Source organism: Rhinopithecus bieti, unplaced genomic scaffold, assembly GCF_001698545.2.
Source record: "Rhinopithecus bieti isolate Rb0 unplaced genomic scaffold, ASM169854v2 scaffold_758, whole genome shotgun sequence".
NCBI classification, from domain to species: domain Eukaryota; kingdom Metazoa; phylum Chordata; class Mammalia; order Primates; family Cercopithecidae; genus Rhinopithecus; species Rhinopithecus bieti.
Genome location: NW_016803215.1, coordinates 633,748 through 646,162, shown reverse-complemented (window position 1 = coordinate 646,162; position 12,415 = coordinate 633,748). Strand labels below are relative to the sequence as shown.

General features: G+C 40.5%; 1 protein-coding gene across 1 annotated transcript in view; it reads right to left on the bottom strand.

Annotated features, from left to right (window-relative positions):
* The window catches only part of LOC108527881 (lysozyme-like protein 1), a 29,863-nt gene extending 18,775 nt beyond the window's left edge, over nucleotides 1-11,088 (bottom strand). Inside the window, exon 1 of the mRNA XM_017869393.1 lies at nucleotides 11,049-11,088. Within this exon, the coding sequence (XP_017724882.1) occupies nucleotides 11,049-11,088 (40 nt within the window). The remainder of the gene's footprint in view (nucleotides 1-11,048) is intronic.
* Between the last annotated feature and the right edge of the window lie 1,327 nt (nucleotides 11,089-12,415).

Below are 12,415 nucleotides of genomic sequence, written 5' to 3'. Positions count from 1 at the left end.
ATACCTGGTCTTGCTCTGTCGCCCATGCTTGAGTGCAATGGCCAGATCTCAGCTCACTGCAAGCTCCGCCTCCCGGGTTCACGCCATTCTCCTGTCTCAGCCTCCCCAGTAGCTGGGACTACAGGCGCCCGCCTCGTCGCCCGGCTAGTTTTTTGTATTTTTTAGTAGAGACGGGGTTTCACCGTATTAGCCGGGATGGTCTCGATCTTCTGACCTCGTAATCCGCCCGTCTCGGCCTCCCAAAGTGCTGGGATTACAGGCTTGAGCCACCGCGCCCGGCCTTAACTTTCAAGTCAATGCTGTGTTCTCAGGGTTAGGCAAGTGAAAAAATTAACCCTCCAGGTGAAACCCACAGGGGGCATTTTCAGGATTTCTATTTTAATTCTATGAATAAAGAATAGAATACAAGGGTGAAACATTCCCTATACTGCTGACCCTTGAACAACATAGGTTTGAACTGCGTGGATCCATTTATACCTGAATTTTTTTCTGCCTCTGCCACCCCTGAGACAGCAAGATCAACCCCTCCTCTTCCTCCTCCACCTCAGCCTGGTCAGTGTGAAGACAACCAGGATGAAGGCCTTTATGATGATCCACTTCCACTTAACAAATAGTGAATATAATATAATAGTAAATATTTACTGTTAGCAAATAGCTAATATTTACAAATAATATATCTTCTCTTCCTTATGATTTTCTTAATAACATTTTCTTTTCTCTAGCTTACTTTATTGTAAGAACCCAGTATAGACATAGAACATACAAAATATATGTGGATTGGCTGTTCATGTTATCAATAAAGCTTCCCGTCAGCAGTAAGTTATTAGTCGTTAAGCTTCTGGGGAGTCAAAAGTTAAGTGCGAGATTTTCAACTGAGCAGGGATTGGCACCCCTGGCCCCTGCATTTGTTCAAGGATCAACTGGATGTGTAGAAACAGACACCCCATTTCAGCCAGAGATGAAAGACACATGGGCCTGTAGGAACAACTTTAAGATTCATTGTTTGGGGGTTTATTGAAGGGTGAAGATTAAGCACTTAATCTTTCATTTTCTTTTCTCAATGCAATTCAAAATGTGGGAGCGTTGCTTCCAAAGTATCAGTGTTTTATCTTAGATGGCAAATGCATTGCTTTGCTAGGCTTCACCCGCCAGTGCTCTGGGGGGCCTCCTAAAAGTCTGACGCCTGACTGGGGAGCAAGAGGGATGGAGGACAATGCCTCACGAAAGGAGGAAAGCACCTAGGGGAGCAGAGGGGCAATAAAGAGGCCCCCAGGGAAGCATTTGAAATGGGAGTAGGATCAAGAGTGCTGTCTCCTGCTGCCTACTGATTTTCCACAATATCCTCCTCTCTTAAAAGAATGTCTTCCCCAAATACAGCAGCCTTGCTGGGATGGGGTGAAGTGAAATTTCTGACACCTGCTCGGGATCCTGAACTTGATGTTCATACATATGTTCATCCCGTGTCATTTTCTGCACTTGCCTAGAAACTTCTCCAGTCATTAGTTTCTCTCCCTGGGGCTGCATTGAAAGGCTAGGCCCAAAACAGGGCTAAGTAGTCATCAGCAAGGCCACCGCACCAAGTAACAAGCAGGGCTTTAAGGTAACTAAGCCATAAGGTAAGAACTGTGTTTCATGAGGAGCACACACATTACAAATGTGAATAGCAAGGGTCAGCAAATTAGGTCTGCTTCTGTATGTAAAGTTGTATTGAAACATAACTACACCCATTTGGTAATATATTGTTGGTGGCTGATTTCCTGCTGCAGTGGCAGAGTTGAGTAGCTGTATTAGAGGTTGTATGGACCACAAAGCCTAATATATTATTATCTGGTCCTTTTCAGAGAAAACATGCCAGTCTGTGGTGTACAGCATGGTGTTAAGCTGTGAGGGTTTAAGATGCACAGCTTAGGCCAGGCACGGTAATCCCAGCACTTTGTGAGGGTGAAGAGGGCAAATTGCTTGAAGCCAGGAATTTGAGACCAGCCTGGGTGACAAAGGTAGACCTCTGTCACTACAAAATACACAAAAATTAGCCAGGCATGGTGGTGTGTGACTGTGGTCCCACCTATTTGGGAGGCTGAGGTGGGAGGATCTTTTAAGGCTCAGATGTTGAGGCTGTTGTGAGTTGTGATTATGCCTCTTCACTCCAGCCTGGGCAACACAGTGAGACCCTGTCTCAAAAAAAAAAAAATAAAAGATGCAGAACTTACAAATAAAGTGGGTTTCCATCCCCTGCCTTGGAATTTTACTGATGTCAAACAAGTCAAAACAAAACCCACAGCAATGATAACCCCAAGCATCATGTCCTGCATCCTTCAAGAACCTGCCATTGCTGGTTCTCAGGGACAGGTGGCTTCATAAGAGTAATTCAGGTCTTACTGAAAAGGCAGATTCCCGGTGCCTGCCCCAGAGGCCAGTTTCTCAGGTGAGTCTGTGGAAGAAACACTGTTCCACTTACTCAGTCGGTGACTGGCAGCTCAAGTGAGCGTCCTGCATCCGCTGAAGCCATGTCTGATTCTAACAAGGCGCAAGTTTCCTTCAAGAACCCTTCTTTAGAGTGTTAGAGAAAGAAAAATTCTTAGTCCTTTGTTTCTCACCACCTAGAGATGCGAGAATTCTACTTCTTGGGACTAAAAGCTGTATCATCCTGCATGCTTGTGTTCTGAGGCAGGTGATAACTGTCTTCTGGGCCTTAATATCTCTCATTTTTTCTCTTTTCCTCTCAACAACCCTCCTCACTACACAACTTGGCCAGGGCCTCCTGTACAAGTGAGAGCTGTTCTCTAAGGCAACAGTCTGCAAACTTTATCACAAATTCCATTAATAAAGTTAAGCATGTATCCTCTTTAGATGTATATTAAATTATAAATCACACTTCTGTACCTCTGTACTAATATGCTACATAAATTATCAACATACACAAAACTAAAATCTGAAAATGAATGAGAGAGGTGAAATTAACATTAAAAATTTATTAACAGCACATTTCTTTGCTATAGTTATATTGTTCATTAATAAGATATTTTCAAAAGAGGGCCACAAAATAAATTAAAAATTTTTAATGTATAATCAACATGATTTAATTATTTTTTAAAAAATTGGTTTAATATTTTGTGAATCAATAACTAAAGAGCTGGTTTCAAGGCCCATTTATTTCTGTGTTCAGATTTGATGACACATTTGAAATGAATTCTCATTGGAATATGTAGATCTAAGTATAAGTTTATTGTTAGTTGCACCTAGTGAATCATTATATTTTATTAAATTCTATCTACAAATAATGCAAAGGTTTTGTTGAAATCTAGTTTTAAGCTTATATAGTATTACACTGTGTAGATATAACATATTTAGCCAATTCCATATTGATTCACACTTAACGGTATTTTTTTCTTCTATGATAAACATACTACAATTAGTAATCTTATACATTTGTCATTTGTACATTTGCAAGAATATCTGTAGGATACATTCTTGAAAATTGAATTGCTGGGTTAAGGACTGTAATTTTGTAATTTTGCTAGATGTTGCCAAATTGCCTTCCACATGGGCTTGTATGAGGAAGATGGCTAGTATACTGTGTTACCAAAGGTTAAGATATTTGCCAATATTAGGGATGAAACATAATTTTGTCAGCATAGTTTCAATTTTAGTTTCCCTTATTTCAAGCTGTCTGAGCATCTTGTCTTTAGAAGCAATTTGTGGACTTTTCTCTCTCTCTCTCTTTTTTTGAGACAGAGTCTCCCTCTGTTGCCCAGGCTGGAGCTCAGTAGTGTGATCTCGGCTCACTGCAACCTCCACCTCATGGGTTGAAGCGATTCTCATGCCTCAGCCTCCTGGGTAGCTGGGATTACAGGCATGTGCCCCCACACCCAGATAATTTTTGTATTTTTAGTAGAGACGGGGTTTCACCATGTTTGCCAGACTGGTCTCAAACTCCTCATCTCAAGCAATCTGCCCACCTCAGTCTCCCAAAGTGCTGAAATTACAGGCATGAGCCATGGCACCTGGCCTACGTGCTTTTTCTTGTGAATTGTCTATAATATGAGAAAATATATAGGTTTTCTTCAAACATCTTTTCAAAATGCTTTGAAATAGGGATTTTACAATCAATGAGAAAATAGAGACAGATTGTCTTTTTTTTTTTCAAAATGCTTGTTTAGCAAGTTTTCAGATACATAGTAAATATACAAAAGCCATTTATATTCTTATATACTAGGAATAGAAAATAGAATCTGAAATAACAAAATATCATTTACAATAGCACACACATGAATATGACGTACTTAAATGTAAACCTAACAAAATCTGTGCAGGATATATATGCTGACAACTATAAGACAGATGAAAAGTTAAAGAAGACCTAAGTAGAAAAGATATACCATGTTCCTGAATTCAAAAATTCAGTGTTGTTAAGATCTAATCTATAGATTTAATGAAATTCCAATTAAAATCCCAGAAAATTGTTTTGAAAATATCAATAAGATGATCTTGAAACTTAAATGGAAGGGCAAATGGACTAGAACAAACAAAACTATTCAGAAAAAGAACAAAATTGAAGGACTCATTCTACATGATTTTAAGACAATATAAAGCTGTAGTAATCCAGACAGAATGATATTGGTGGGAAGATAGACCCATAGACCAGTGGAATAGAAGAGAGAGCCCAGAAATAGATCTACAAATATTTAGTCAACAAAACTTTTATAACGATGCTGATTAAATTCAATGGAAAAATGATGTTCTTTTCACCAAATGGTACTAAAATAAGACTGTCTATGTCCAAAACACATGTTCAAAACCAACAAAATAAAAGAAGGCATACTGAAGAATACATACCTTATATTTCATATAAAAATTAATTCAAATGGATCAAAGACATAAATGTAAAAAGTGAAACTATGAAATTCTATAAGTAAATATAGAAAATCTGCAGGACTTGGGTTTGGCAATAAAATTTTAGATATAACAACAAAAGCACAATCCATGAAAGGAAAAAAAACTGTTTAGTTGAACTTGATCAAAATTAAAAACTTTTGCTCTTTGAAAGACACTGTTAAGAGAATGAAAAGACTAGCTACAGACTGGAAGAAATATTTATAAATCACATGTCTGATGAAAGCTTTGTATTCAGAATATATAAAGAACTCTTAAAATCTAACCATAAGCAAACATATGACCCAATTAAAAAATGGGCAACTGATTTAAGCAGACACTTCATCAAATAAGAAGTCCAAATGACAAATAAGCATATGAAAAAATGATCAATATCATTGTCACTAGGTAAGTATAAATTAAAACCACAATTATGTATCACTTCCCACTAATTAGAATTGCTAAAATCAATCAGATGACACCAAATGATGACGAAGACAGAGAACCGTAAGAACTCCCATTTATCACTGGTGGGAATGCAAAGTGGTACAGTCACTTTGGAAAACAGTTTGGCAGTTTCTTATAAAGTTAAACACAGACTTATATAAACCAACAATCACACTGCTAGGTATTTAATCAAGTGAATCAGAAACTTACATTCACACAAAACCAAGCTAACCTATGTTTATAGCAACTTTATTCATAATCACTAAAAAATGGAAGCAACAAAGATGACCTTCAACAGGCAAATATATTTGAAAACTGTGATCTATCCATACAATGGAATACTACTCAGCAATGAAAAGAATGGGCTATTTGATTCCCGCAGCAATGTGGATGACTCTTAAATGCGTTTTGCTAAATAAAAGAAGCCAGACCCAAAAGACTACATGTTATATAATTCCAGGCATATGACATTATAGAAAAGGCAAAACTATGGGGATGGAAAACAGTTCAGTGATTGTCAAAGATTAGAGGAGAAATCGGTGATAAAGGGACAACAAATGTTCTATTTTAGGTCATTGGAACTGTTCTCTGTGGTACTGGGGTAGTGGATACATGGCTTCATGAATTTGTCAAGACCCGTAGGCCCATACACCACAAAGCGGGAACTTCATTGTATGCTATTTTTAAAAATCGTCCAAGATGTTGAGGAATACCAGGATAGAACTGAGTCTGTGACAAAAAGACCTAACTGTATTACAAATGTCTGACATACATTTGCTGAAGGAGTGTGAAAAGAGCCACTGATCTAGGTAACTTTGGGAACAGTGTTTTGACTGGATATTTAAAGTCTAAAGACAAAACAATCTGTACATAAACACTGACTCCAGTTGCTGAATTTCTGTCTCATAGGGGTAAATGTTAGCAATTCTTTTTTTTTTTTTTTTTTTGAGACAGAGTCTCCGTCTGTCACCCAAGCTGGAGTTCAGTGGAGGCAGATCACTCAGCTCTGCCTCCCAGGTTCAAGCAATTCTCCTGTCTCAGCCTCCCAAGTAGCTAAGATTACAGGCACGCGCTGCCACATCCAGCTAATTTTGTATTTTTAGTAGAGACGGGGTTTTGTCATGTTACCCAGGCTGGTCTTGAACTCCTGACCTCTTGGCCTCCCAAAGTGCTGGGATTACAGGCATGAACCCCCGTGCCCGGCCAGTGTCAACCATTCTTAAAATACTTCACATGTAAACAAATGAAGAAAAACATTGCAGATGATGGGAGCCAGATTTCACACTGTCAGAAAGAGAAGTTAAAAATAAGCAAAAGAAAAAGACTAGAATTGAACTCTGTGATACTGGATTAGAGTCGGAGACATGAATATAAATCTGTCCATCTACCTAGAAACAGTGGCACTCCAGTAGCTATGAGCATTCTCAACACACAGACTTGCTTCTAATACCATTTCATTCACCAGTAAAGGAAACCAGGACTCCTTAGAAAATAGGCTGATTGGCTGGGCACGGTGGCTCACGCCTCTAATCCCAGCACTTTGGGTGACCGAGGTGGGTGGATCGGAAGGTCAGGAGATCGAGACCATCCTGGCCAACATGGTGAAACCCCGTCTCTACTAAAAATACAAAAAATTAGGTGGTGTGGTGGCACGCACCTGTAGTCCCAGCTACTCAGGATGCTGAGGCAGGAGAATGGCTTGAACCCAGGAGGCGGAGGCTGCAGTGAGCCAAGATCGTGCCGCCGCATACCAGCCTGGGCAACAGAGTGAGACTCTGTCTCAAAAGAAAAAGAAAATAGGCTGATTTCAGGACTGGGTCAGGGAAAATGCAAAATGAGTCTGCAGTATCTTGTTAGTCCCAGAAAATAAGGAAATGCTGCGGTTAAGGGAGGCACATACCAAAGAAACACAGGAACCAAACTGAGAAAATTCCCAATCACCAAAACTGGGACAATCACAAAACAAAATAAATAACAATCGCACTGGATTCTAACACACAGAATAAAATAATATATATGAGGACATACTGATATGAATAAATGATCGAATAAATAACTATCTGAGGACAAGAAACAAGTCTGTCTCACAGAAGAATTCTAAGTAATCTATGTAGATAATCCCCCTCCAGGAAATGGAGCTTCATTCTCCTCCCTTTGAGTAGGGGCTGGACTGACTGACTTGCTTCCCATGGATAGAATACAGAAAGGGGAAAATGGGGACTTTCTGGTGAAGAAACCCAGCGGACTCTGTCTTAGCCAAGTGATCCAGGTTAACCTCACCAGGGATGAGTCATGGTAGGTCCCCGATAGGACGTGACGAGAAGGGCACTTCACCTCTGTGGTTTTCTTTCCCCAAAATCCATAACCCCACTCGAATCACGAGAAAACATTAATAAAACCCCAAAGGATGGACATCCACAAAATACCTGACCGCTGTTCCTCAAGTATGTCAAAGTCAAGAAAAGCAAGGCTGAGAAAACGCTAGACTGGAAGAGACTAAGGAAGTATGAGAACTAAAAACAATACAGTGTCCTGGATTGGATCCTGGGATAGAAAAAGGACAATATTAGAAAAATGAGTGAAAGCTGCATAAAGCCTGCAGTTAATGCATTAAACCAATGTTAATTTCTCAATTTTGGCAGACGTGCTGTGGACGTGTAAGATGTTCATGTTAGGGAAGCTGGGAAAAGGGTATGTGGGACTCTGGACTCTGCACAACTTTTCTGTCAATCTAAAATGATTCCAAAATAAGTTTAAAAATCTGTGAGCTAGCATACTGTTGATAGCCACTTATCACAGAGAAGGTGAGCGGATTTGAATTGCTTGATTATTGAAAAATAAAAATAACTAATCTCTACAGTGGCCAATGATTGCAACTTCATTGCCAGTGAGAAACCCAGCACACATGTGCCACAAAAGGTTTTCAAAGTCGCTCCTCTTCTCATGATCAATTGTTGAGAAGGTTCTATTATTTAAAGGTCTCATTTTAATCAAATTAACTGTATTAATTTCACTCTATAGATACAGTCTCATCCTACTTATTTTTATATAAAATGGGACCGCACTGGTGATATCCTGTGCCATCTAAACGACCACGTATTGCAGTAAACTAAAAGGAGCAAATAGATACATTATTCTCCATCCTCTTATCTGGGGGCCACAGAAAGTAAGATGGAGACACAAGAGCCAAACAACACAGGGGTAAAGACTCAAGCTCCTAAGCTGACTTACACATTTACCTGCATGGAGTCACCAGCCACAAAGCTGAGACCACGCAGAAACACGAAGCAAATCAAACATAGACTTGGTCAGCTCAGCGGTGATGATGGCAGCAGAGGTTTTAAATGTGTGCAGTGTTTTCATTTGTTTATTTTAAAAATTGTGGTAAAATAGACATTACATAAAATGTACTGTTTTAACCATTTTAAAGTATACTATGAGAGTCATTAAGTACATTCACAGCATGCATCCATCCGTTCTCTCTGGTTCCATAACTTTTTCATCTCCCCAAAGGGAAACTCTGTTCCCATTAATTCACTTCCCATTTCCCCTTTTCCCAGCACTGGTACCCACTGATCTGTGTTCTGTCCCTGTGGATTTACCTGTTCTGGATGTTTCCTGTAACTGGGTCTACAATGTTTTACCAGTGTTTTCAAAGTGTAGTTCTCACCTCCAGCCTGGGAACCTCACCTGAAAAACGTGTTAAAATAAAATTTCCTTTATCTTAGTCTAGGTCTGCAGAATCAGAATTAGGGGTGTGTGGTGGCCTCTAGGAATCTGAGATTTGGCATACTCCCCAGGTGATCCTAATGTCCCCTAAAGTGTGAGAAAATCTGAAATAGCTAGTCCTCTCCATCTTCTATTAACCTTGACACCATGGATGGCCGCTTTCCTGTGGGCTCAGCTGGCCAACTTGACAAATGAATTTCCGATTGGAAATTAATCACTGAGGTTGACTCAATATGTAACTTTTCCCAAGAGAGTGGCAGTATGAATTGAGACATCTTCAAATACAGTTTCAGACTGAAAGCTTTAGTTCTTCAGAGGTTAAAGGCCCCATGACGTCACCTTAGGACTGACCCCCTGTTCCCCAAACCCTGCACCAGGAGGTCTGAGCCACCTTGGGGAATGGACAGACCCACTCCTATCCCCAGGGCAATCTGACTTGCTCTCCAGCTCTATGTTTTGTGGGTGTAGGAGCAGTGGGGGGAGCTTGAATATTTGGGCTCTGAATAATAATTGATTTCAAATTTGTTTGAAAACAAAAAGTCACTGCCTTAACCCAAATCAATGAACTTCTATTAGTCAGATTTCTGGCACTGTTATAGACCAGTGCGGGAGTCATTATAACATTAGGGTGACAGATAGGGCTGAGTCTAAGACTACTCTAGGGAACTCTGGGGACTGTAGCACATGCCGTAAGTTTCAGGGGTACCCACAGGTAATGCATCTCTAAGTCAAGTCCATTCGGTAAGTCTGGTCCCTAACTCCTGCACTCAAGTGATCCTCCTGCCTCAGCCTCCCAAGTAACTGAGACTGCAGTCACACACCACCACACCTAATTTAAAAAAATTTTTTTTTAGAGACGTGATTTTACGATGCTGGTGGTCTCAAACTCCCGGGCTCAAGCAATCCCCCTGCCTCAGCCTTGAATTACTGGAATTACAGGCATGTACCACTGTGCCCAGTTCCTCTTGCCCATTTCTGTGTTGTTTTTTTTTTCTGTGATCCCCTTGCTCATTTTAAAAACATTTTTGGCTTTAGGTTTTAGCCTGGTTTTATCTTCTTGTTCTACCTACCCTGTCCCTCTACCTACCCTGTTATCTTCTTGGTTTCTTCATCCCCAAATTTATCTCTGGCTGAGATTTCTCTCCTGAGGTTCAGGCCAACATACACAACTGCCAAGACATCCTCACATGGAGGCTGGCAATAAACAGATGTATGTAAAAGACACAAGGAATAATTGTCCCACGCTTAGTGAAGGAGAGGGAAAAAAAAAAGGGAAAGAAAAACATCAAACCTTTCTCTGATGTTTCAAGCCCCAGCACCACCAATTCTAGAGAAAACCCAAGACAGAAACAAGAAGGTATATAAATTTCATTTCAGCCATAGTGAATTTTATGTGAAGGTGAGCCTCGAAGGCAAAATTTTTCAGAACTCTTTTAGAGCATGTTTCCAAGATTCAGGACAGATAGCAAGACACTAAAGAAAGAACCAAGGAGATGGCATTCCTAACCAATGATTTGCCCTAGGTGTTCTGTTCTATATACTATTATCCTTACATCCCTGGAAAACACAGCCAAATTCTTTCTTAGGTTTCAGACATACCTGACTGCCCTTTTCCCTGTGGGTCCGTCTTCTGGTATTAATTATTTTTACCATATTCCAAAGATATGATCAGCTGGCTCATAAAAGGAATATCTATAGCAATATTCTTAAGACCTAAGGTTTGGGATCACCTGCAAGCAAGCCCAGTATGTAGGAAGGAATTGAAATGAAGAAACTCCCTGGAGGCATGATGGAGAAGCTGTCACATGTTGCTGTCAGTAACATGCCTACAGCAGGCAGCCACAGGGACAGACAACAGGTGAGCACAAACACCAGATTCAGACCACTGACTTTTCTCCATCCTGTTGATGTTCCTTCACTATCCGTAGTGAAGAGAAGAGAAATGCTGCTGGCAGAACTCACATTCTCTGAACAGGTGACTCACGAGCACTGTGACTCACAGCGTATGTAGGACTGCTTGGGTCCAGGTGTAACAGGCATCCGTGGCTGCAGTTCAGGAGCTAGTAGAGACAGAAGTCTCATAGCATTGCCACTTCCACCCCCAGCTCCATTGCCCCTGGCTAAGCTGAGGTTCCAAAATAACCCCCACCCTCTCCAGGTACTGCTTCTCCTTGCCGCCGTTGATATGCACAGGAGCTTTGGTACGCAGTCAAGGGAGAATTTATTTTTATTTTATTTTTTGTTAGAGATAGGGAATCACTATGCTGCCCAGGCTGGACTCAAACTCCTGGGCCTAAGGGATCCCCCTACCTTAGCCTCCCAAGTGGCTGGGACTACAGGCACATGTTCACACAGTTGCAGTGTTTATATACAAAAATTGTCTAAGTCATCAGTTTTATAGAGACCTATTAGTTTTTATAAGACTCCCTCACTTTTATAACTGTCAATGTTTTAGCTTATAATATGGGCAATTGAAACTGCAAAAGCCCTTTTATTTAGCTGACAATAAAGCCTCTTAGTTTGGATTCCCTGGGTTTCGATTCCATGGCCCATAGTCATTTTATTCAACGGGTTCTTCTTGAGGGCACGGGGTGGAAAGTTCTCCATCTGCCTGGGGAGGTCAAGGTGAGAATGACAGATAAAGAACTGAAGAGAGAAAGCAGCAATGCAAAATCATGGGCATTCCCAGAGTATTTGACATTTCATGCACGTAAATACATTTCCCTTCACATACATTAAAAGAAAAGGCCAGGCCGGGCACAGTGGCTCATGGCTGTAATACCAGCACTTTGAAAGTCCAAGTCAGGTGGATCAGGAGTTTGAGACCAGCCTGGCCAACATGGTGAAACCTCGTCTCTACTAAAAATACGAAAAATTAGCTGGGTGTGGTAGCATGCGCCTTTAATCCCAGCTAGTTGGAAAGCTGAGGTAGGAGAATTGCTTGAACCTGGGAGGCACAGGTTGCAGTGAGCTGAGATCACGTCACTGCACTCCAGCCTAGGTGACAGAGCAAGACTCCATCTCCAAAAAAAAAAAAAAAAAAAAGGCCAATGGGCATGTGAAACATTTTATTTGTTTATTGCTAGAACCTAAGTCTACGTGAGCAGGGAGTTTGTCTCACTGTAGTCACAGCCCCAGAACCAGGCTTGGCATGTTAGATGTTTATAAATATATGTTGAGTGAACAAATGAAATAATTTGCTAACATTTAACTTGTTGCATATCTTGGAGATATTAAAGCCACTTTAAACAGAAATTCCTTGCTTCACAATTTGCAATTGAAAAAATGTGGAAGCAACCCGAATGTCCACCAATCAACGAATGGATAAAGTAACTATGGTGTATATATATGATGGAATACTACTCAG